General features: G+C 33.2%; 3 protein-coding genes across 4 annotated transcripts; 1 reads left to right on the plus strand and 2 right to left on the minus strand.

Moving 5' to 3' along the window:
• The first annotated feature begins 1,056 nt into the window (after positions 1 to 1,056).
• LOC114180870 (protein DA1-related 2-like) lies at positions 1,057 to 6,321 on the plus strand. Of its 2 annotated transcripts, none has more exons than XM_028067190.1 (12): positions 1,057 to 1,316; positions 1,710 to 1,867; positions 3,227 to 3,314; positions 3,393 to 3,513; positions 3,740 to 3,875; positions 4,064 to 4,147; positions 4,669 to 4,788; positions 4,904 to 5,116; positions 5,196 to 5,258; positions 5,367 to 5,482; positions 5,636 to 5,694; positions 5,787 to 6,321. In XM_028067190.1, the coding sequence occupies exons 1-12, from the start codon at positions 1,268 to 1,270 to the stop codon at positions 6,113 to 6,115; spliced, it is 1,536 nt and encodes a 511-aa protein (XP_027922991.1). In that variant the 5' UTR covers positions 1,057 to 1,267; the 3' UTR covers positions 6,116 to 6,321. The 2 variants fall into 2 exon arrangements, with proteins under 2 accessions (XP_027922991.1, XP_027923053.1); XM_028067252.1 differs by having other exon boundaries at positions 1,301 to 1,515.
• Positions 6,322 to 6,756: 435 nt separating this feature from the next.
• On the minus strand, positions 6,757 to 13,465 carry LOC114191162 (protein NRT1/ PTR FAMILY 5.7-like). The gene is made up of 8 exons (XM_028080346.1): positions 13,318 to 13,465; positions 12,835 to 13,052; positions 12,118 to 12,665; positions 11,099 to 11,866; positions 8,893 to 8,993; positions 8,404 to 8,621; positions 7,782 to 8,326; positions 6,757 to 7,630 (listed from the first exon to the last, which is right to left on the minus strand). The coding sequence occupies exons 1-8, from the start codon at positions 13,463 to 13,465 to the stop codon at positions 6,757 to 6,759; spliced, it is 3,420 nt and encodes a 1,139-aa protein (XP_027936147.1).
• Positions 13,466 to 18,159: 4,694 nt separating this feature from the next.
• Positions 18,160 to 25,636, minus strand: LOC114164279 (protein NRT1/ PTR FAMILY 5.7-like). Its single transcript, XM_028048889.1, has 8 exons — positions 25,337 to 25,636; positions 24,941 to 25,158; positions 24,078 to 24,622; positions 23,226 to 23,943; positions 20,760 to 20,883; positions 20,185 to 20,402; positions 19,320 to 19,864; positions 18,160 to 19,190 (listed from the first exon to the last, which is right to left on the minus strand). The coding sequence occupies exons 1-8, from the start codon at positions 25,464 to 25,466 to the stop codon at positions 18,344 to 18,346; spliced, it is 3,345 nt and encodes a 1,114-aa protein (XP_027904690.1). The 5' UTR covers positions 25,467 to 25,636; the 3' UTR covers positions 18,160 to 18,343.
• Between the last annotated feature and the right edge of the window lie 461 nt (positions 25,637 to 26,097).

Genomic DNA, 26,097 nt, shown 5'->3' on the forward strand with positions numbered 1-26,097 from the left:
TTTTTGTTAAATGATTTTTTTTTCATATTTATAATAAATATTTAATATTTAATCATTCTAAAATATGAAAAAACTTTTTAGATGAATAATATTTAATTAAGAATGTAGACTTGTTTAAAAATATTACATACTAACATGTAATATAAATCCTAACAAACAAATGTTATTTGAGATAATTACTACTAGTTAAAATTAAGGGTTAAATATGTTTTTGTCCATCAAATTTTAGTAAATTTTAGAATTAGTTACTCTTCGAAATTTTATATTAATTTAGTCATTCATTTTTTGAAATACGTAAATTTAGTCATTTTTACCAAATTTTGTTAAATTTATTTGACATACGCATTTTATCATAATATTTGAGTTAACATTAAAACGAAAATGTGTCAAAGAGTGTAAATAATTCAAATATTATCATGAAATACGCTTAAAACGTCAGATAAACTTAACAAAATTTGGTTAAAATAATTAAATTCACGCATTTTTAGAATCAATGACTAAATTGATCAAAATTTTTGAAGATAGACTAATTTCAAATTTCCTTAAAATTTGACGAGAAAAACATATTTAACCCTAAAATTAATATATAAATAGAACATTTAACCAAATTCCCTTGTACTAAAACTAATTTTAACCTGAAAAAAGAAGTTTGATGCAAGGCAAAGTGAGAATCGATCGGTGATGAGCAATGTGGCATTATTCCTCTCCCATATATCTTCAACAGCTATGAGCTAGCTCAGGAAAAGACCCTACAAATAAACAGTTGACCATTTGGGAACAAAAGAACAATGAAACTCTGTTTCGATTCAACTCACTCACTGTGTCTGTCTCTGTCACAACTCTTACCCGCCAAAATGCTCCCAACAAAAGGTCATAAAGAGAAAAACTTTGATCTTCAACTCAACGGTGCATGAGTGCAAGAGCAAGTGCAAACACTTTCTCTTTCTCTCTCTCCAGATATATTCCAGTTTGATTCTCAACAAACAATCCACCGTTACTTAATAATATTCTCCCATTCTTCAAGAACATATCTTTCTGCAATTGTCTACTTTCTCTTCATTGCTTTCCAAGCCAAGAATCTCTCTCTCTGCCACTTCCTCATAGATTCCTCTCCCTCTTTTTCAGCCACTATTAACGATCTCTAATCAACCTTCTTTTCCAACTCTTCTCCCCTTTCTCCTATCTTTCTCCTTTTCATCTTTTCTTTTGCCTCTTCTTCTTCTTCTTCCTCTTCTTCTCATCCAACCACAAAAATCTATACATACCCATGCCTCCTTCCTCAGATATCAACCATCTTTCTCACCCTTGTATATACGGTACTTTCTTTTCTTTCTTTCTTCTTCTTCTTCTTCTCCTGAAAAAACAAAAACAAAAAGCTACAGCTTCTTCTGCATAACACTTGCCATCATGACGTGGAGAACAAAACAGATTTTTGCAAACTTCTGAATAGCCACGCGAAACTCTTTTTTGAACTTTGAAGTTTATTTTTTGGTTGATGTTCATTTTACTAAATGGGTATGGATGGTTGTTCTTGTTCTAAAAAAAGAATTCATTTTTTTACTTTGCGTATGAGTCCAGGAGTTATGTAAAGTGTGTAATAAGATATAATCGAGTCGATGGAACCAATTCGATTTGTACTATAATTGAGTGGTTCTGAATTCTAACCGAAACTTCTTTTTTGTCGTTGTTGCAATCTTGATGGGAAGCAGGAGACTTTGTTTCTTCGTACTCAGAGAGAAAGTCTGGTTTTATGAAATGGTTTGGCAAGATTTTCAAACTTGGGTCCAATAGAGGAAGGGCTGGTGGTCGTCATCTACAGCAACCTGAAGAGGAAAACATGGCTTGGCCAGCTCCATCTAGATCATGGGTAAACAAAAAACATTCATGTTCTGTTTTTTCTTCTCTTTGTTATTCTGTTTTTTTTTCAAGAATATCTATATCAATTGTTTTTACTTGTTTGTTCCTGTCGCTCATACAAGCATGATTATTGCTTTGCTCAAAATAAAATAAAATAAGCTACTTCTAGGCCGAATCAAGATGAATTAATTGTCACCATTCATGTTTTTTTGACAGAGGACTACTTCCAAGGATTAGTTTTTGACTTTCCAATTGAGAATGGTTTCACCCAAAATATTCATAACTCAATTGTTTCATCTTAGTCCTGATTTGTAAACTGACATCCATTCCTTTTTGGTACAAAACAACAATGATGTCAGGAATCAAAGTGATGATTTTGCAAAGTCAAGACCTGCAACTTTTTACCTTTACAATTTTAGGAACTAAATGGGGTTTCACTCATCATAAGTACTAGAAAGATGACGTCTTTTGTCTTGTTTTTCTTGATTAGACATCTTCCTGTTCTTAAGAAGTTGAATCGACTCTCGTTACTTGGGGTTACAGCTTAAAGCACATCGTGACTTTTGCACTTTTTTCTTTCAATGCTTTTCGTTAACCATTGTTGACTTTTATCTTATTTGTGCATTACACAACATGAGTTGATCTGCATCTTCTTATGATAAGTAATGCAGCATTGCTTTTAACATTAACCTTGAATTGCTTTCAATTTAAATTATTTTGTTTTTAAATATTTTATTTAAATAAAACAATATCAATTTATTAAATTTTAATTTCCTTTTATCATTAAAAAATATTTAATAATTTAGAATATGGTGTAACCATTTTTTTAATCAATGTCAGTTGAGATTATTTTTCAACACAACATTATTTTAGCCAAAATTAGCCAAAGTTACTTTCATTAACATTAATATAAGAAAACTCTGGTTCACAAATAACTCTGATTTTCATTTTCATAAAAAGAAAACCATGATTCACTTTGTCTAAAAACAATTTAAAGTTTACAACATCTTCCCTGAAGTCAAGTTTAGAAGTTGATGACTTGACCATGTTTCAATCGAGAAAAGTGAAACAAAAAGAATGTGTAAAAGATACTTCAATGTAAAAATTATTTCAAAATTTTACTATTTTCTAAATAATATTTAAAACATTATAACATTAAATAACTAAATTAAACAACAATAAATATTTTAAAGTTCTTTTATAAAAGTAATTATCTTCTCAAGGCCTTGTTTGGAATGTTTAAGACGAGGGTTCATGAGTCATGCATGACTCGAGATGCTATGAGTTATTTTGGTTCTTCTATTAAACATGTGTTGAATAGCGTGATTACGGAAGTAGTGTTGAATAATATTCTTGATGTTGTTATTAGGATGACCGCGCTAGATCTCGGAAAGAGAAAGAAGATTTGGACCATGCAATTGCACTTTCTTTAGGCGAAAATTTTAAGAGACCAACCGGTAGGTGCTAAAATTTGAAAAATGCACTTTTTCTCTGGCTATCGAGATCTAATTATTTTTTTTTTTGTTGATGATAAGGGTATAGGTGGCGAACAGGAGCAAGAATCGATGAAGATTATGCAAAGGCTCTTCAGGATCGCATGTTCTCTTCTGCTCATCCACCATATGCCCCTGTACCCGCTTATCCCCATGGATATGGGTAATTTTTCTCTCTCTCGTAACTCATACTTGTTGGCCACACGTCAAGGGTTCCCAAAAATAGCTCGACTGTTGAAAATTTTTTGTTGGACTCCCCTAGTCAAAATTACTTAATATTTCTCTTGCTGTGTGTGTTGTTAGCATAAATTTGAACAAATTTATTGATTTTGATTTCATTATTGTGATTCTAGCACATTACGAATTTATTGATAACTGGTATTGTGCAGTATCGCATCGCATAGCAGAATATGTGGAGGGTGCAACCAAGAGATTTATGGCGATTGTTTAGGAGTCGGTCACAGCTATTTTCATCCAGACTGCTTTCGGTGTCACTCTTGTCGTTACCCCATTACTGAGCGTGAGGTAGTTTGATTCTCTTCGGATTAAGAAGAATCTGATATCATCTATACATATATTACAGTACTTATCTTCAATATTTTCCCACAACAAATTCATGTTGTTTACTCTTTACAATTTTTGCCTATGAAAGTATTATTTTTAACTCTTTTCTTTTATTTGTATCTTACTTCCTTTTTTTCTGTTGATCCAAGTTTTCTTTGTCAGGGAAGTATCCGTATCACAAGTCCTGTTTCAAGGAATTGACCCACCCTAGATGCGAAGTTTGCTATCAATTTGTAAGATTAGCCTGCTAGTGTCTTTGCTTATTTATTCCCATTGTTCTGCTTTTGTTACTCCTAGTTTTCTTCGATAGGCTCATTAAATTTCAGCCAATTTCATATACATTGTAAGGACAGTTACACTAGTTAGTTTATAATGAAGGGACCAATTAAATACTACAATTAGTCTCTTTTCTTGATGATGAAAATAGTACAATTAGTCTACTTGTGACATTTGAAATAATTTTAAGGTACAGCATCATTAATTTTTCTATATCTTATTCATTATGAATATGGAGAAGATTGTGGAAATTACGTTATGGAATAATGTTGTGGAAATTCTGTTTTACTTTTTTTTTTCTTACATTAATTAATCATATGATATGTCATAAATTCTTTCTATTAATAAATTTGATTATTTATCAGAGGACTAACCGTGTAAAAAGATCATATCCTCTGTGTCTGTTACTATTGATTTGTTATCTTCAGGGTTATCGAAAAACAATATTAATGATTGTGGTATTTTATTTCACTTTCAGATACCAATAAATGCTGCTGGTTTGATTGAGTATAGGTGCCACCCCTATTGGAACCAAAAGTATTGCCCATCTCATGAGTATGATAATACAGCTCGGTGCTGTAGTTGTGAAAGACTAGAGGTACTAACATATATAGTTATAACTTTTTTCAAAAACATGGAAATAATATTGTTTTTTTCATAAGCTTCTCCTTTTCTGATCTTTTAATTCTTTTTGAATTATCTTTTTCGTGAAGTCTCGGAATGAAAGATACTGCAGATTAGAAGATGGAAGGATTTTGTGCTTTGAGTGCATGGAATCTGCTATAAGCGACACTGGTGAATGTCAGCCTCTTTATCATGCAATCAGAGACTATTACGAAGGAATGAACATGAAAATAGATCAACAAATCCCAATGCTTCTTGTTGAGAGACAAGCACTTAATGATGCCATTGTTGGAGAGAAGAATGTAATGCATCGTCCACTATTTCATCTTTCAGCTTTAGAATTTATTCAATTCCTCTAAACTCTTTATTGGCTTTTACCAGGGTTTCCATCACCTGCCAGAAACTAGGGGCTTGTGCCTTTCAGAAGAGCAAACTGTCACAAGCGTATATTATTTACTTTTTTTTTTCTTGTTTAACGAAGCCTTCATGAACCAACTTAAAAATTATCTGTCTGGTATTTCAATTCCTTTATGATATGTTGTGTTGTTTCAGGTGCAAAGACGGCCAAGAATCGGAGGTCATAGATTGATAGGGATGAGATCTCAACCTCAAAAGCTGCTTAGAAAATGTGAAGTTACAGCTATTCTTGTTCTCTATGGCCTTCCAAGGTAAGTAGCATTTAAATACTATCAAGTCCTTATAAATATAATTTAGTACCAAGCCCCTCAAGGGCCAAAAATAGACCATGTGAATGTGATTGGATGAGCCAAAAGAGGCCCAAAAGGACAAAAATATTTTATGAAATATTTTACTGGTTGCAGGTTACTCACAGGTGCTATACTTGCCCATGAGTTGATGCATGCTTGGTTACGCCTTAAAGGTGATAATGCTGTTCTTATCTTTGTATTGAACTGCACAGTATTTTGCCTGATTTCTTATCTCCCTTCATTTTGCCTTGAACTAATTAAGCAGGTTACCATAACCTTAGTCCTGAAGTAGAGGAAGGTATTTGTCAGGTCCTCTCCTACATGTGGCTTGAGGCAGAGGTGATGTCATGTGCTAGAACCATGCCATCAACATCATCAGCTTCTTCCTCCTCCTCCTTCTCCTCCCACTCATCAAAGAAAGGTGCAAAATCTCACGTTGAACATAAATTGGGTGAGTTTTTCATGAACCAGATTGCCAATGATTCTTCCCCAGCTTATGGTGGTGGCTTTAGAGCGGCCAATGAGGCTGTGAATAAATATGGTTTACGTTGCACTCTGGAGCATATTCGTTTGACTGGTAATTTCCCAGTGTGATAAGAACCCGTTCTCGTAGGAGTTTGGAACTAGAGTTTGATGTTGTAATATTGGTTCACATATGAGAGACAAGGTTGGACATCATTCTTCCTGTTATTTCATACCCCAGGGGGAATGTCGTGTCTCTGTGTAAGGATATATCCATGTCCAAGCCCAATAATATTATGCATGCCTTGTTTTAATTTATTTCGTATTATTTGGGAGGATTTTTACTGGCATTAATCATATTAACAATTACAGATGTCTTTTACAGAAATATACAGTCTCTAAAATATAATTATATTACTACAAAAAACTCTCAACAAGTTAAATCTTAACTTAGAATATGTTTAATCTCAACAATTTTTTTTCATAATTTATTTTTAAAATTATACTTTTTTTAAATGGTTACGTACCATAAAACATTTTTTTTTAACTTAATACATACGATTGTGCCTAACATACCATAATATTTATTGTACTTAAAATATTATAAAGCATATCATCATATATATATATATATATAATATATATACACACAACAATATGCTGCAACGCAAATTGAACAATAAACCAAAGTTCAGATAAATATAATTAAGGGAATACCATATTACATAATCCTATTGGATTAAGCAGAAAATAGAGCATCTGGGTGGCTCTTATCACGCCATTATCTCCACCCCATCACTGTTACCATCAATTTCCACAGTTTTCCTATGCACAGTCTTATAAATATACCTTTTTGCCAAAATTATAAAGAGACACAAATTTAGAGCATTTATGATGGCCAGCAGCCAATAAAACATATCAAGACGGCTTGAATTTATATCCTTCGCAATCCAACTTTTGCCATTCTTGCCCGTTACCTTGTCCACAATTGTTATCAGAAAGCTGCTTAAGAAGTATCCTACTCCTAGTACACTCAGATATAAAGCTATTCCCAAGCTTCTCATTGAGTCAGGAACTTGGTCATAGAAATACTCTTGCAGACCAACTAATGAAAGTGTTTCTCCTCCAATTCCAATGATCAAGTATTGGGGTACCAACCACAACTCACTCATAGTCTCACGCTTTGTTCCTCCTTCTGTCACAACTTCATGTCCAACCATTCTTAGTCTCTTTGTTTCTACCAAGGCAGCAACAACCATGAGTATGACTAACAATGTTAAGCCTATTCCAATCCTCCTAAGGATGCTGATGCCTCTTTCGTTACCTGTGAGTTTCCTTAGAAGTGGAACAATAATCTTATCATATGTTGGGACAGATATTATAGTGCCAATAGCGTTAACAGACACCATGGAAGCTGGTGGGATTTTGAAATTGTGACCTATATTTAAGTTCATAGCAGCTGCTTGTTTGACAAACAGTGTCTGGCTCTGAGCTATGCATACACCAATTATTAATGAAGTTAGCCATATGGGAACAACATTCAGAATAAGCTTTGTCTCCTCCACTCTTGTCACTGTTGCTAATCTCCATGGATTGTCTTTCTCCTCTGTATACTTCTCTTCAACTATGGCAGCTTTGTCAAGAAACCTATTCATTCATTTAATTCATTAGTATTAGTATTAATCAGCATTAGTAGGTGCAATAAACTCTATAACCTATTTACAAAGTCTGAAATAAAAACTTTTAACCAAAAGGGTCATGCTCTATATATCTAATAAGGTGCATGTTTGATCCATACCTAAGTCTGCTGGTATGGCTTAAAAGTCTTCCTTGGGAGTTCTCTGACTTTGGGATTTCATGCAATAAAGCAGGATTTTGAGGACAAAACAAATTCCTTTTCCTTATGGCTGCAATTAGGACCCGAAGAATTTGCATTAAAGGGTTTCCTTCTGTTCTTCTGTACCTATAAAAAGGCATCCCCATATAGAAAACAATGACAGTGAAAGCCATAGAAATAGTGAGAATGAGATAAGCAACTCCCCAGCTAACAAAGTCCTGAACATAGACAACCACTGTTCCCCCAAACAGCATTGCAAAGCACAGTGTAAAACACCACCAGTTGAACAAAGACATCTTCTTCTTTCGTTCTTCAAGGTGATCGTCATCAAATTGATCAGCACCAAAGCTTTGTAAGCACGGTTTGAATCCTCCAGTACCCAAGGCGACGCAGTAAAGGGCAAGGAAGAAAACCACTTCATGAGCTTTCCTTGTTCGATCACATATCTCATTGTTGCATGGTTTTAGACTTGGAATGAACTGAGACAAAGTCAGAAGGCTTAATCCCTGGCTTGACAGACACAACAACAAATGAGTTACGTCAAAAAGAACTCGTTCGTTGCATGTAACAAATAAAAATGTACCTTGAGGTATACGAGGGAAGAAAAGATAATCATATGAAATCGACCTGTGTAGGTATCAGCAACAAACCCCCCAATTAGAGGCATCAAAGTTGTTGCTCCTACCCAGTAGTTTACGTTCTTGGTCGCTGTTTTTAGGTCTTCATGCATCACTTTGGTCAAGTACATGATAAGATTGCTGGATATCCCAAAGTGGCATATTCTTTCACTAAATTCAATTGCTGTCTCAAATAAGCATGTTTATCACATATTTGAGCTAATTAAGGTCGTAATAAAAATATTTATCACAATTTTTTGTATTGTTAAGTTTCAGCTTTTATGTTAATGCAAAAGGAGAGCTCAATATAAAAGAAAAACTGAATTGAAAAGACTAATTTATTGGGTGAAAAAGCTTAAATCTTTAACTCTAAATTTCACTGAAGGTGAAAATTCTAACAACCTTGAAAAAATGATGAAAAATATACAGACGTAATAGTGAAGTAACTCTCTTACTGAGTACAAAAAGAGCAGCTTTCCATGAACCGGTGGAAGCACGCAGAGGAATTCTGTTCTTATAATCCACAGATGCATCATGCACCCATTTCTCTTCTTCACTTTTATCTCTCTTTCTCTTCTCAATCTCCTGCTCCATTAACTTTGTTTTCAAATCAATCAAAACTCATTAAGAGGCAAATTTATTTCTGTCAGTTGTCTTTTTGTTTCTAAACAATCGTATATCGAAACATAACGTTTTCTTTAAAGTCATTTTAAATAACAAAATTATAAAATTAATTTTTTTTTGAACACTAGTCCACACACATACAAAATTTATATATATATATATATATATATATATATATATATATATGTTGGAGTAACCTTTGATTTCAATCAACGGCCTTATTTATACGTACACTCCCAGATTATATATTCCATGGCTTTGTAAATTATAAGGGGCCAAAATGAGTAAGAAGTAGCTTTGGAGTAGTGCAGTTATTCTTACAAGTTCAGTTCCATATACATAGCCACTTTTGCACCGTTGAATTAAAATATCGTAGTTTGATTTACAAGAATTTACCATTTTCTTCTTCCAAAGTGAAATAAAATCATTTTAATATATGTACAGCACATTTGTTAATCTTCACAGTGATGGGTTATGTTTCATATGAACCTAACAAGTGGTATCAGGACCGATGGTTAAAATCGGTTCAGACGAGTGCAGTATGGTCCTTGTATCGAAAGTCAAGTCTTCTTGTCAAGGGTTCCAGGTAAGCGTGTCCTATTAAGAAAAACGGCAGTACAGACAAGGCAGAAAAGAAGTACTTGTGGTTGAGAATGCTTTTGTTGGAGGGGGAGTGTATCAATGTGGTTGAAGGGACTCACCCTTGAGAAAGAGATGGTTAGGAATCCAAGTGTGAGTTTAAGTCTCACATTGGATAGATAGAAATGAGAAAGTAGAACACTATATGAGGATAAAGACCCATAAACCCATTGCCTTAAGGGTTTGGGTTGAGAGTGATATCAATGTTTTATGTGGTTGGGTTCAGGTCTCATTAGTGCTGTGTCTCCCAGTAACACCCCTCTTTAAACCTAACAGGATTTGACATCACTTTTATCCCAAAACCTTAATATAATAGTGGTATGAGCACTTTTAGTATAGAATCTGATATATTGAAACACAACCCTCAAGTAAGAAATTAGATATCTTACATGTAGAGTTATCAACAAATTTTTCACAAACAATTTCTTTGTAGTCAAAATTTATTTTAAACTACAAAATCACCATGTTGTATTAGTACTCTTTGTCTTCAATTCACTCAGCCTCGTCTTCTTAGAACATGGAGTAAAATTTTTGAAGTGCTTGTGTCCCCAATCCGCCCTAATCCATTCAGGGTCAGCTTCCTGCGCTAAGCGGATTCCTTCGCTGAGCGAATCCCTGCTATGCTGATGCCTTTGCTTAATAGATTTTTTCTGTTTTGAACTTCTGCTGCATACATGCAAAACAAGAAACCCATCAATTCCAAGTTACTTCTCTTAATACGAGTATTTGCGGTATTGAACAATTGTCTCTTTTACAAGAACTAATTTTGTTCATCTATATCGTTACATATAACTAGTTGCTTGCTTGGTTTATCGGACCACCACTCGTCTGGATCTTTGTTATGTTGTTCACACTCTACCACAATTTTATGTAAAGTTCCAAAGAAGAACTGAAATGTTGTCGCATGAGTTCTATTTTTGAGAGAGTTGGTTACATATTCGATTGAAATCCTTAAAATTTGTAATATATATGTTTATTAAACTTGTATTTACTTGTAAGTTCATTATGCTGTATACATTATATGTCCATCATGCATGCACATAGGTCTCTAGGAGAATGGGCTGTGATAATGCAAGAGGAGTATGAGACTACCATCATTACTTGTGCAAAACCAAACTATATATCTGAGCTCAAGATTGTTGATACGGCACAGGAACAGGGGCATCAAACATAACGCCAAAACCGGCAGATATAATCTGAATTTCAGTAAATATAAGGGAAACAACATATTACATAGTATTTGATTATGAAGAAAATGTAAAAAAAAGGTACACCCGAGTCGCTAACATGCATCATGGCTGTGTTTCCACTCCATCAGTATTAGAACCATCAATTTCCGTAGCTTTCTTGTGTACAGTCTTATAAGTGTACCTCATTGCTAAAATTACAAAGAGAAACAAATTTAGGATATTTAATCCAACCACCAACCAATAAAGTTTATCTAGACGGCTTGAATTCACATCCTCTGCGATCCAACTTTTTCCAGTCTTGCCCGTGACATAGTCGACGATTATTAAAAGAAAGCTGCTCAAGAAGAATCCTACTCCAATCCCACTAAGATACAAAGCCATTCCTATGCTTCTCATTGAGTCAGGAACTTGGTCATAGAAATACTCTTGCAAGCCAGTTAGACAAAATGAATTTCCAATACCAAGCATAATGAATTGGGGTATCATCCACATCAAACTCATAGTCTCGGGCTTAGTTCCTTCTTCTGTTACCACTTCATTTCCAACCATTCTTAGTCTCTTTGTTTCTACCATGGCCGCAACAGCCATGAGTATGATTAACAGTGTTAAGCCTACGCCAATCCTCCTAAGGATGCTGATGCCTCTTTCATTACCAGTCACTTTTCTTAGAATTGGAACTATGATTCTATCATATATTGGGACAAATGCCATGGTGCCAAAGCCTGCAAGGGACAACATGGATGCTGGTGGGATTTCGAAGCTATTACTTATCTTTAAGTTCAGAGCGGCTGTTTGTTTGACAAAGAGTGTTGACCCATATGCTATACATACTCCAACTAATAATGAAGTTAGCCATATGGGAACAACATTCAGAATAAGCTTTGTCTCCTCCACTCTTGTCACTGTCGCTAATCTCCAAGGATTCTCTTTCTCATCTCTATACTTCTCTTCCACTATTGCAGCCTTGTCAAGAAACCTATTCATTCATTCATTCAATCAATTGATTAGTATTCATTCTATACTGAATTTTAGTTGACAGCTTCAAGTATATAACTTATTGTCAATCACAAAAAGCTTACCACCATGTTAATGACTTTATTGACACTATTTTGTTAACATTTTAGCCCAGGTTTTAATCTTTAGTTCTATAAAAAGGAAACTTTATTTCATAGAATTAAATTATAACATAATGGTTCATAATGATACATATCTAACAAGTTAATGTACCTGAGACTGCTTGTATGACTGAGAAGCCTTCCTTGGGAATTCTCTGAGTCTGGTACTTCAAACAATAAAGCAGGATTTGAAGGAGAAGAGAGATTCCTTTTCCTTATGGCAGCAATTAGGACTTGTAGAATTGGCAAGAAAGGGTTTTGTTTTGGCGTCATTTTGTACCTGTAGAAAGGCATCCCCATATAAAAAGCAATGATAGTTAGAGCCGTAAAAATTGTGAGGGCGAGACAAGCAACTCCCCAGCTGACAAAGTCCTCAACATAAACAATGACTGTTGTTCCCAGCAGCAATGCAAAGCTGAATGTAAAGGTCCACCAGTTGAAGAAAGACATCTTCTCCTTTCGTTCTTGAAGGTGGTCATCATCAAATTGATCAGCTCCAAAGCTTTGTGAACACGGTCTGAATCCCCCAGAACCCAAGGCCAAACTGTATAGAGCAAGGTAGAAAACCACTTCATGAACCTTACTTCTCTCATCAGATATCTCATTGTTCAATGGTTTTAGACTTGGGACGAACTGAGACATGGTGAGCATGATTAATCCCTGGCTTTACACAACAAGTAATGAGGTTTCTTTTCCATGGCAACAATGTCTTCTGCGCATGCAGAGCTATATATTATGTAATTTGTATGCTGGGTGAAATGTGTAAAATCATATGTGCAGTAGAGAAAGTGAGAAAAGGAAAGATGAATATATATATATATATATATACCTTGAGGTATAAAAGGGAACAAAAGAGGGCCATACGAAATCTACCGGTGTAGGCATCACCAACATAGCCACCAATTAGAGGCAACAATGTTGTTGCTCCTTTCCAGTAGTTTACATTATTGGTTGCTGTTTTGAGATCTTGATGTATCACTCTAGTTAAGTACATTATGAGATTAGCGGATAAACCAAAATAGCTTATCCTTTCACTCATTGAAATGGCTGCTCCAAATTCAAATAAAATCCCCAAGTTATGCTCATATTAAACACATTTATCTCATAATTTTATTACTGCTGATAACTGCTTTTTAAATTTGACCATTTAAATTCTGTGTGTACTGATAATATAAATTTTTCATGAGTGAATTGATGCAATGAAATGGAATTTTTTTCTCTATTTGCAACCATGAAATGAAATCATCATGATCTGAGTTTGTGTAAATTATCCAGAACAAAAGTGAAGTTAAGTAAAGAGGTAGTATCTTACCAAGGACAAAAAGAGAAGCTTTCCGTACACCAGTGGCAGCACGGAGTGGAACTCTGCCCTTATAATCAACACAATCATCAAGCACCCATTTCTGTTTATCTTTTTCTTCACTCTTACGTCCATTTCGCTTCTCCATTTCCTGCACCATGTTTACAATTTGAAGGTGTTTGATAAAATGATTGATCTCTTCACCTTTTGATAGAATGGGTGGATGAAATCTACTGTTGGTGTGGCCTATTTAACGGCATTTGAAATGCAAATAGCAATGACAATTGCTACTTCACTAATTCAACTGCATTATTAACTGGTTGGAATACAGCCTGCAAGTGAAAGATAATAATGATTAGTTATGGTTAATTACTTAACTTCTCACTGAGCAATTTATGTGTTAATTAATGATTTCAATACTTCAGTTCACCCAAATCAATCTCATAATGCTGATTCTTTCATCCCCGCACTATATAAACAATACAAGCAACCATTATATAAGACAAAAAATAATAGTAAGCAAATAAATTAAGCAAATAACTCCTCATGACGCACAATAAGTTGTATACGTTAGAGACTTTTAAAAAAAGATTATATGCTTTGGAGTAACTTTTTATTTCAATCAACAGCTGTGCATACACTCCCTTGTTATTGTAAATGGCCAGGATGACTAAATCATGTAACCAATTTGGAGTTGCTTCACATTATATATTTGTATATAGAGAGAGTGTTTTTTACTATGTTGAATTAAAATATTATGGATTGATTTACTATGTATTCCTATGTTGTTCTTCTACCAAATTGAAATCATATTCTCTTTTCATAAATTTTAAAGAACATATATTATAGGACCTATCTTGAAACACATAACCCTTCAGTCCAAATCAGAGGCCATACATATATAAATATGTGATGCTAAGAAAAACTTCACTAAACAAGAACCTGAAAAAATATATGGTCATGATTAAAAAAATGGCTCATACAAAACTCCTATTTCTCCATCCCTTTAATGATCGGATTCAGCTGTTTTAAAGTGATAAGAGTGTACTTCAAAACAAAATCCAATGATAATCATTATTAAAATTACTATTAGTTTTTTATCTTTTTAAAATATGTACGAGATTTATGGCAATTTTTACCGACTCTAGCCACTACACTCCAAGCTCCTTTTGGTGGATGTAAATTTCACTATAAGATTTTCATTCCACAAAGTAAAATTTCATTTTTATATTTATTGAGTATGAAATTTTTTTCTTATCTTTATCTACCTTGGAAAACAACTATACCTCTATCACTTTTTTAATCTTTTAAATATTAATTAAATAATTTTTCCAAGATATATTAAAGAAAATACGATGTTATGTGTTATAAGTATTTATTATAAAAATGATACGCATTTTTTTCTTTAATGTTAAATATAAAAAAATAATAATTATATAAATATAAATATAAAAGTATAAACTAACAATGGAATAAAAGTTAAAAAAACTAAAAAAAAAACAAAAATGATCAAATATGTATAGGCTATAATTTAAGCGAGTCAAAGTCCTGCATCAGTTAAATGCTATATAAGAGAAAATACTCAAACTCAGTATCTTAAAATTATGGACTAAAAATGGTATCAAATATGTTATGTGTTTTAAACCAGAGTCACTTATATATAATATCTTTCTAGTGACATCCCTATATCAAAAATAAAACACTCATAAGTAATATTAGAGCTTATGGTTTGTCATGGAGACCACTTAGACCACTATGACAACAACAACATCATAATCACAACAAACTGGTATAAGTAGGGGTGACAATTAGGGTCTGCCCCGCAGGCCCGTGAAAAAAACGTGAGGCGGGCCATGACAGTGAGCCCGTAAGCTCGCATAGGCCCACGATCCACAAGCCCTCATAAAATTAAAAAAAAACCTTGCACTTGTGTATATTAATTATTTCTTTTATGGACTCTTGTATTAATGTTTCAAATTCTTGTATAACTGGAAAAGACAAGTATTATGTAATTTTTAATGTGCTAAAATTTAAAGAATATATTGTGTATGTCATAGTATGAATATGATGAAAATGTTGAATTATCAATTTATCATCTAATTTCCCAAAGTCTTTACTTAATTTTGTAAACTTCTTAAAATTTCTCAATTTTTAAACATTGAAAATTTTATCATAAAAATAAAAAAAAAAAACGGGCCGGTTCGCGAACCCGCATACCAAGTGGTATGCAGGACGAACAAGTGTTTTCGATCCACATAAAATATGCGGACAGAACGGGTCAGCTCGTGTTGTGCGGGCCAGACCGGTCCACATTGCCACCCTTAGTTATAAGTTGATTGCTTTGACATACACTTAATAGAAAAGATATCATACGAAAAGAATTTACTTTTAAGAGAACATTGTTAGAAATAATAAAAGTAAATCAAAGTCCTACAGTTACATATTGGATTTTGTGTTACAGTTACATATTGACAAATGAAATAGGTTGATGAAATCTATGTGAGTGGCGTACAGTTTTGAAAAGTAAAAAAGCAAACCATTGCTGCTTGGTTCTACGTATTATTATTATTATTATAATAATAATAATAATAATTATTATTATTATTATTATTCATGGAATAGAATAATGATGGAATAGAACATATTTGTTTTGTGAGCTTTTAAATTGTCTATATACTCCACAAGCTATAATTCTTCTTCTACAAGTTTGTTGGAGTCAATGTATCTGAGGTGCATGCTGCTACGTACAATTCTTTATTTGACTTGAGAGTATATTCACTTTTGTGACAGATTCTTTAGGAAGGAAGGATAGGAAGAAGAGTATAAAGATTCTCCTTGAAGTTTTAGAAGAGCATAAGTTCCCTCGCGTGTCGGTTTATATATATTATAAACTTTAGGTCATATATATAAAAGTAATATCACATAATTGTTTGCAAAGTGCCAAAAAAAACACCACATTAATAATTTTGTATTTGAATTTTAGAAATGAAAAAATTAATTAAAAATAAAGGCATCTTTAAAAATGACCAGTTAGACTTTTCCATAGTCCTCGATAAATTCTTGTAAATTGTTGTTAATTCAGTTTTCATTAAGTAAAAATTATTGTTTAGAAACATGACATTTTATTTCAATGTCGATAAAAATTTACTCTTTTTGTAATTCATACATTTAACAAACTAATATATTTTCAGTCGATCATTGATAAGTAAAGTTATAAATTTTGTAGTTTTGAATTAAGGCTAACTAAAAACATATACTTTTATTTTTTTAAAATACAAGGAGCTAAAATGAATATTTATTTAAAACTAAAATAAAATTCATTTTTTTTTGTTTTTGAAAAATATATTTTAAGAAAATTTAAAATAATGAGACTTGATTATTTTAATATTAAATTATTAAATTATAAATATAGATTTTATAAACGAGTTTTATTATTTATAAATACATCATCTCTCTCAAATCCTCCCATTCTTTTCTAGGAGTATTGGAAACTGCTAGAACGATCTTTGTGGCGAGCTCTTCATTTTTGTTCGATCAATTTCTCCAATTAAGTAAGTTGGTCTTCTGTTCATTTTTCTCGTTCAATTATCCTTATACATACATGTGAGCGATTTTTGCTTGCATGTGGCTTCTATGTCTTCCTTGTGAATTTATGCTGATCAGTGGTTCCAATGATGTGTCTTGATCATGTCTCTCAGGAACAGTTCTTAGTTAGGAAAAAGGGAAATCAAGGCTCTCCAAACTTTTTTGTGCATTAGTTTATCCTTTTCTCTGTGTTTTGTCTCGTTTTGTATGCTTGTTTGAGATAATTACCTAATTGGTGTGAGTAGATGGAGAAGTTATAATTAGACTTGTTCAGGATGATGCACTTGTCTAGCTAATATGTAGAATTCTTATATACATACCTTCGTTTTTTATAAAACTTCAGTTTCTTTGAACTATTATGTATAAATTTGTATTTCAGTTTGGATGACTTACATATTAGTACTCTATGCTTATGATTATCAATTTGAAATTTTAGTAATTATGCTATTATATGGGATGTTAAAAGAAGTAACTACATTTAATTTTATAAAAGCAATATTCATTCAAATAATTTATTATACAGCAAATAATAAAACGCCCGTCTCTACAGAAGTGAAAAGCTGGGAAGAGATAAGTAGTAAGTAAGTATGTTTCATGCTCAATTACTCTTATGTCTAAAATTTTATCTCAAACAAATATAGTCTAAAAGTTTTTAGAATATTGTCAATGGATTAAAATGACATCTAATTTGATTTTTAAAGCAATTACTATTAAAGTGAATAATTTGTAATTAGAATTTAGATTAAAAATAATAATAATAACTTAAGATTGAAAGTATATGACAAGTTATTCCAGCTTATAATAAATCTCTTAACAACCATAAATGGTTGTTGTTCCTGAAATACAAAGCAGAAGCAAAGCTAAAAGTGAAGTCTTGAAAAGAAAAATTGTCATAATGAAAGTGGGCCTATGATGTTATCATCTCCACCGCGATGACGACTCTCATTATCAGTGTACCTGTTTCCCAAGAAGATAAAGGCACACAAATCCAAACCTCTGGAATTTGTATCCCTTCAAGAACATTAAGATGCATAAGAAGTCTAGCTCTAATCCTGACATAATAGACCAAAGTTAGTGTCAATTTTATATACATTTGGCTTATGTCTTATTTGTAATAAATCTCTCGGAAAATCACCTATTAATCACATGTACACATAGAATCCACTGTTTCTTTGATTATTGAGTCTGGTGACAGTTATGCTAGTTTTCTAGGAAGAAATTCCCGTTTAGTTGTTTTTGGGTCATCATAGATTTTGCATTCATCGCTTAGTTAACTCCAATAGCCCAATTCTTTACACAGTTAAGAAATTTGAGAATATATCATCTAATACCTTGGGTAATCTGATACAATAACTTAACAAATTCAAATCCCAGAAAATATGATCGGAAACAAATACATTAAAGATTTGGTTCAGCTGAAGATGGTAGCGAGAGTTGAACCTTAGCACTCTCATCAACCCACCATCTCCACCTCATCAATCTTATGACAGTCTTTGTCCATGCCTCTCCTCTCTATTGTCTTGTAAGTGTACCTTTTTGTGACCAACATGAACAAACACAAAACCAAAGCGTTTATGACACCCAACATCCAATAAAACTTATCTAGACGACTTGAATTTATGTCCTTCCCTATCCAACTTTCACCATTCTTCCCCGTCACATGATCCACCACGATTATTAGAAAACTGCTTAAGAAGAATCCAACTCCAAGCACACTCAGATACAAAGCCATTCCTAAGCTTCTCATGGAATCAGGAACTTCCTCATAGAAGTACTCTTGCAAACCAACTATGGAAAATGAATCTCCAAGCCCAAGGATTAAGTATTGGGGTATCAACCACAACACGCTCATAGTTTGGTGGCTAGCAGCCATTCTTAGTCTCTTTGCTTCGACTAAGGCAGCAACAACCATCAGCACCACACATAATGTCATGCCGATGCTGATCCTCTTAAGGATGTTGATGCCTCTTTCATTACCAGTCACTTTCCGAAGAATTCGAACAACAATCCTATCATATATTGGGACAGCAATTAAGATAGCAATTGCTGAAAAAGAGCCCATGGAAGCTGCTGGGATTTTGAACTTCTCAGTTATCTTTAGGTTCGTAGCAGCTGCTTGTTTCACAAACAATGTTGTGCCTTGAGCCACGCATATTCCAACTGTTAATGATGTTAGCCATATGGGAACTAAATTTAGAACAAGTTTTGTTTCTTCGACTCTTGTCACTGTCACTAATCTCCATGGACTCTCCTTCCGCCCGGCATGTTTATCTTCAATTATTGCAGCTTTGTCAAGAAACCTATTCATTGAATTGATTTGGGTTAATTTCCATGAATAAACTTAGTAGCCATGTACACTATCTACTCCTTAGTTTCTAACAACGAAAAACATTAATATGAATCTGACAAGGTCCGTGACTGATAAATACCTGAGCCTGCTGGTGTGTTTTAGAAGCCTTCCGTGGGACCTCTCTGACTCTGGGACCTCATACAATAAAGCAGGATTTGAAGGGCAAGATAAATTTCTCTTCCTCACTGCAGCAATTAAGACTTGCAAAATTGGTGTAAAAGGGTTTCCTTCTGTCCTTCTGTACCTGTAAAATGATTTTCCCACACAAAAAGCTATGATAGTGATAGCCATAATAATAGTAATGGCTAGGCAAGCTACTCCCCAGCTGACAAAGTCTTGAACATAAACAACCACTGTTGCACCAAGCAGCAACGCAAAGCACAGTGCAAAGTTCCACCAGTTGAAGAAAGACATCTTTTTCTTCCTTTCTTCCAAGTGATCATCATCAAATTGATCAGCTCCAAAGCTTTCTAAGCATGGTTTGTATCCTCCTGTGCCCAAGGAGATACAGTAAAGGGAAAGGAAGAAAACCACTTCGTGAATCTTCCTTGGTTGTTGGCATATCTTAGTGTTGCAAGCCTTTATACTTGGGATGAATTGAGACATCGTCAACAGGCTTAATCCCTGCTTCACACATCAAGAAATGAGCTTCATTTTTCATCACAACTCACTATCAAATTGATATAGGCTGTGTAAAAGTGTAAGTTACGAAATATAATAAAATATGCAATGTGATGGTTAGAAGAATTCAACTCCATCTTAATCTCATAAATTTTATGAGATGAAGATTCTAATTCATTTAGTTGTAATAGCTCTTGTTAAAAAAACTATTTGTTTAGTTCCGATGACATATTCCAAACTATGTTTTAAATTTCACTGAATCTCATAAAAATCGATTATATAATAAGTTTTCCACTTATCTATATAATATAATTTGAATTTACCATGAGGTATACAAAAGCGGAGAACAGAACCATAACAAATCGACCGGTGTAAGCATCAGCGATAAATCCCCCAACCAGAGGCATTAGGGTTGTGGTTCCTGCCCAGTAGTTTACATTCTTGGCTGCTGTTTTGAGGTCTTCATGCATCACTTTTGTAAGGTACGAGATGAGATTGTTGGCTATTCCAAAGTAACTCAATCTTTCACTGAATTCAATTGCTATTCCAGATTGAAACAGAATCACCAAGTCATGACGTGCTAATATAAGGCAAACACAAATATATTAAACATTTTTATAGTAGCTTGCTTCTTTTTCGACTACCAAGAAACCCGTAAAAGAGGAAAGTTCTCTAAAACTGTTTTGAAAATCATTCGGCTGTTACAGTAACTGTAACAGAGTGTGCTAACACTCTTCTTGCTGAAAACTTGTTACTAACTTCTAGGACATGCCACTTGTTTTTTAAAAGCTTGAATACCTGCTGTTAGTTTATGATGAAAATAAAGCTATAAAATGAAGACAAAGAAATGTTGAAATGATTACACAAAAACTTAAACTGATGTGAAGAAGGTTGTTACCGAGGACAAAGAAGGAGGCTTTCCAGACACCAGTGGAAGCACGGAGAGGAACTCTGCCTTTATAGTCGACAGATGCATCATGCACCCATTTTTCTTCACTTTCCTTTCCCTTCTCCATTTCTTGCTTCATCTTTAAAAATGGAAAGTGTAAAGTAAAAGATCCTTCCTGAGATGGATGTTATATAGACAAAGGTAAAAGGGAAGCATATGGTTGGTAGAGAGTACAGTACATTTAAATGCATGTAGTAAAGAGATTAGATATTTAGCAGGTTCTGTATTAATGGTGGTAATAAAACTGAGTACAAAGTCAATGTGGAATAGAACTATAACAGGACACAAATATGGCTTCCGAGGATAACACAACAGCTTGGCTTCTCTTAATTTTTCCCTTCTCAGCATACCAGGAGTGTGTAAAAGTTATGTTGAAAGCGATGAACTGAAAAAAAAAGAGTCATATATTAATTTCTATACATTTATTATTGCAATTTGTTATTAATATCCTTTAATATATAACATGTTAGATTATCATAGGAATCTAATTCAATTTGGGTTGGGATTACATGTATGTTCACTATAATCACTCGACATGTAGTCCTATATACGTTTATTTTATTTAATCTAGTCTTAACTCTCTTTTTTCGAGATGATGCAATATTTTTTCTTTTCTAAACTAAGATTATATTTTTTTATAACTATTATACATATATTTATATTAAAGTTAAATTTTTTAATTACTTTTAAACCGATTCTAACTATATTATTGAATTGCATTGGATTGGATTTTTATCTTATAAAAGAATAGGAAAAAATAATATAATATTTCTAAATACTTATTATTTTTTTATTTTTGTAAATGAAACTTAAAATTTATTTAATAAATACAATAACATGTATATGATAAATAATAAATACCATCTGATTTAAATAATAAACAACAAGCACATCATATGTCTTTAACATGGTAAATACCAGTGGCCTAAGGACACTCGTTAAGGAATAATAAATGTATTTTAGTATCATCATTTTTATAGTAAAGCTAAAATAATTAAATACAGTAATTAAAATAATAATATAAATGCACATAATAAATTTTAGGTTTAAATATCTTTTTGATTTCGTAATGTTTGTTGCGAATGGTCCTCAGCTTGACAAAATATTTAAAATGGTCCTCATTTTGATCGAAGGTTTAAAATGGTCCTGTGTACAAGTATAGTGCTCAGTTAATGATTGAAACGACGTTACAGAAAACGACCAAATAAACATCAAAGTTATCATGTGATTTTCAACACCGAGTTTCGTTGACGTATAGAAGGGATAATATGGAAAAAAGAAATTTTAGGTCATCTTTAGTATATAAATTTTAACTTTATTTATTCAGTTTTTATTTTTATTTTTATTTGATATTCTTTTCATTTTCCCTCTAAATTTTGAGATTATGTGTCATTTTTTTCTGATAAAAAATGATAATATGTAAGACGACATAGTTTAAAACAACCCAAATATACCACATCATGTCTTTGAATAAATTATCTTTATTCTATATCTCAAATTTTCTCCTTTTCTATCTAGTTACATTTGAATAACTTATATTTATCTTAAATCTCAAAAAAAAAAAAATTATCTAGTTACACATGTAGGTTGTTTTGCCTGAATGTGATATATGAACTTATATTTATCTTAAATCTCTACTAGTTTATGTATTATGATGCGTTTGTGAACTAGATATCATCGAAACAAGTTAAATGATATTTTTGTGATCAAAATCTACGGGAGTAAAATTTATATGCATATAATAGAGTAAAATTTACTCTATTTATCACAAAGCATGTTTGAATCATGATATCCTCAATTTTTTGAGTGAGTCCAATCTTGCATTAAAGTAAAATATTTTATTTTTACAAGTTTCAATCTTAAATATTTAGACCAGAGTTAATGTCCCTATGTAAATCACATGTGCACACAACCCCACTGTTTCTTTGATCGTTGAGTCTCGTGAAAGATTTTCTAGGCAACTATTTGAGTTCAGATTTCAATTGGTGTTGTAATTCTTCCTTGATATAGCTAACATTTTTTCAATGCCCCCGAATGGACTGCAGAAGAAATGTTAAGAAGGAAGTTAAGTCTAACTCTAATAGTCGAATTCCAACAAATTCTAATAATTTGTGAGATAAAGTTTGTATTTTCTATACAATAAAGACTTCCAACAAACTCCAATAGAAGAATTCTTTACACGGCTAAGAAATTTAAGAGACTATATCATGCAATACTGCGACAATAGCTAAACAAATTCAAACCCAGTAAACATAATTGGAAACAATACAATAAAGATTTGGTTCCTCAACCCACCATCTCCACCTCATCACTCCTATTACACTCCTTGTCCATGGGTCTGTTCTGTACAGTCTTGTAAGTGTACCTTCTTGTGACCAACATGAACAAACACCAAACCAAAGCGTTTATGACAGCCAAAGTCCAATAAAACCTATCTAGACGACTTGAATTTATGTCCTTCCCTATCCAACTTTCACCATTCTTCCCCGTCACATTGTCCACTATTGTTATCAGAAAACTGCTTAAGAAGAATCCTACTCCAAGCACACTGAGAAACAGAGCCATTCCTAAGCTTCTCATGGAGTCAGGAACTTCCTCATAGAAGTACTCTTGCAAACCAACCAGGGAAAATGAATCTCCAAGCCCAAGGATCAAGTATTGGGGTATCAACCACAACACACTCATAGTATGGTGGCTACCAGCCATTCTTAGTCTCTTTGCTTCTACTAAGGCAGCAACAACCATCACAATCACAGATGATGCCATGCCGATGCTGATCCTCTTAAGGATGCTCATACCTCTTTCATTACCGGTCACTTTCCGAAGAATTGGAACAATAATCCTATCATATATTGGGACAGCAATTAAGGTACCAACCGCGGAAACAGAGCCCATGGAAGCTGCTGGGATTTTGAACTTCTCACTTATCTTTAGGTTCGTTGCAGCTGCTTGTTTCACAAACAATGTTGTGCCTTGAGCCAGACATACTCCAACTGTTAATGATGTTAGCCATATGGGAACTAAATTTAGAACCAGTTTTGTTTCTTCTACTCTTGTCACTGTCACTAATCTCCATGGACTCTCCTTCCGCCCGGCATGTTTATCTTCAATTATTGCAGCTTTGTCAAGAAACCTATTAATTGAATTGATTTGCGTTAATTTCCATGAATAAATTTAGTAGACTAGACATATACACTATCTACTCCTTAATTTCTAACAACGAAAAGTATTAATATGAATCTGAATAAGACCATGTGTGATAAACACCTGAGCCTGCTGGTGTGTTTTAGAAGCCTTCCCTGGGACCTCTTTGACTCTGGGACCTCATACAATAAAGCAGGATTTGAAGGAAGAGACAAATTTCTTTTCCTTACTGCAGCAACTAAGACTTGTAAAATTGGTGTTAAAGGGTTTCCTTCTGTCCTTCTGTACCTGTAAAATGGTTTTCCCACGCAGAAAGCTATGACGGTGATAACCATAATAATAGTAATGGCTAAGCAAGCTACTCCCCAGCTGACAAAGTCTTGAACATAAACAACCACTGTTGCACTGAGTAGCAATGCAAAGCACAGTGAAAAGTACCACCAGTTGAAGAAAGACATCTTCTTCTTCCTTTCTTCCAAGTTATCATCATCAAATTGGTCAGCTCCAAAGCTTTCCAAGCATGGTTTGTATCCTCCTGTGCCCACGGAGATACAGTAAAGGGAAAGGAAGAAAACCACTTCATGAATCTTCCTTGGTTGTTGGCATATCCTACTGTTGCAAGCCTTTATACTTGGGATGAATTGAGACATCGTCAAAAGGCTTAATCCCTGGTTCACACATCAAGAACTGAGATTATTATAAAAGTACAAGTTACAGAGTATAATAAAATGTTATGTGCTGGTAAGAAGAATTCAACTTTAACTTAATATAACAAATTTTATTTATACGATGATGTTTCTAATTCATTTAGTTGTAGTAGTTTTTGTTGAAACAACTTTTTTTTAGTTCTGATGTCATATTTAAAAATATGTTTTAAATTTAATTAAATTTCATAAAAATCAATTATGTAATGAGTTTTATACCATTTATATAATACAGTACTTGATGCTAGTTTTACCCGTACATTAGGAGAAAAGGAGATTTACCATGAGGTACACAAAAGCGGAGAACAGAACCATATAAAATCGACCAGTGTAAGCATCAGCAATAAATCCCCCAACCAGAGGCATCAGGGTTGTTGTTCCTGACCAGTAGTTTACATTCTTGGCTGCTGTTTTGAGGTCTTCATGCATCACTTTTGTAAGGTACGAGATGAGATTATTGGCTATTCCAAAGTAGCTCAATCTTTCACTAAATTCAATTGCTGTTCCAAATTGAAACAGAATCACCAAGTTATAAGGGAAACACAAATATTAAACATTTTTATTGTAGCTTGCTTCTTGTCGACTACCAAGAACCCGTAAAATGGAGGTATAAAATGAAGAAAAAGCAGTGTTGAAATGATTACAGAAAACATAAACTGATATGAAGAAGGTTGTTACCGAGGACAAAGAAGGAGGCTTTCCATACACCAGTGGAGGCACGGAGAGGAACTCTGCCTTTATAGTCGACAGATGCATCATGCACCCATTTTTCTTCACTTTCCTTTCCCTTCTCCATTTCTTGCTCCATCTTTAGAAATGAAAAGTGCAATGTAAAAGATCCTCCATGAGATGAATGTTATATAGACAAAAGTAAAAGGTAAGCATATGGACATTTGAATGCATGCAGTAAAGAGAATAGTTATTTAACAGGTTCTGTATTAATGGACTTCTCAAAAGGACAGCATCCCAGGAGTCACAACTGTGAAAAGGTTATGTTGAGAGGAATGAACTGAAAAAAACTCATTATATATTAGTTACTATAGATTTATCCTTACCAATTTGTTATTAATATCCATTAAATATAACATATAAATAAATTCTTAACTAAGATGTGAACTTCTCTAGATTAATCTTATCTTTACTTCATATGGAGTTCTAACACTTTCTCAAGCGTGAAATTAGACATTAATAAACAAGTAAATGCATTATTTTATTATAGTAAACTAATTCAATTTGGTAAGGAATCATGTACGTTCTAGTACATATTTTATAATTTCATATTTTATATTTTTATTTTCTTATCTTTAATTTAATAATTTTAATTAAATTTAAAAATATTTTTGCTAAATACACATATAAAGTATTTGAACCATTTTTACTCTAAAACCTCAAGACAACAGTGTTATGAGTTTTTATTCTTATATACTGTTTAATTTTGT

This window comes from Vigna unguiculata, chromosome 1, assembly GCF_004118075.2.
Source record: "Vigna unguiculata cultivar IT97K-499-35 chromosome 1, ASM411807v1, whole genome shotgun sequence".
Classification (NCBI taxonomy): Eukaryota; Viridiplantae; Streptophyta; class Magnoliopsida; order Fabales; family Fabaceae; genus Vigna; species Vigna unguiculata.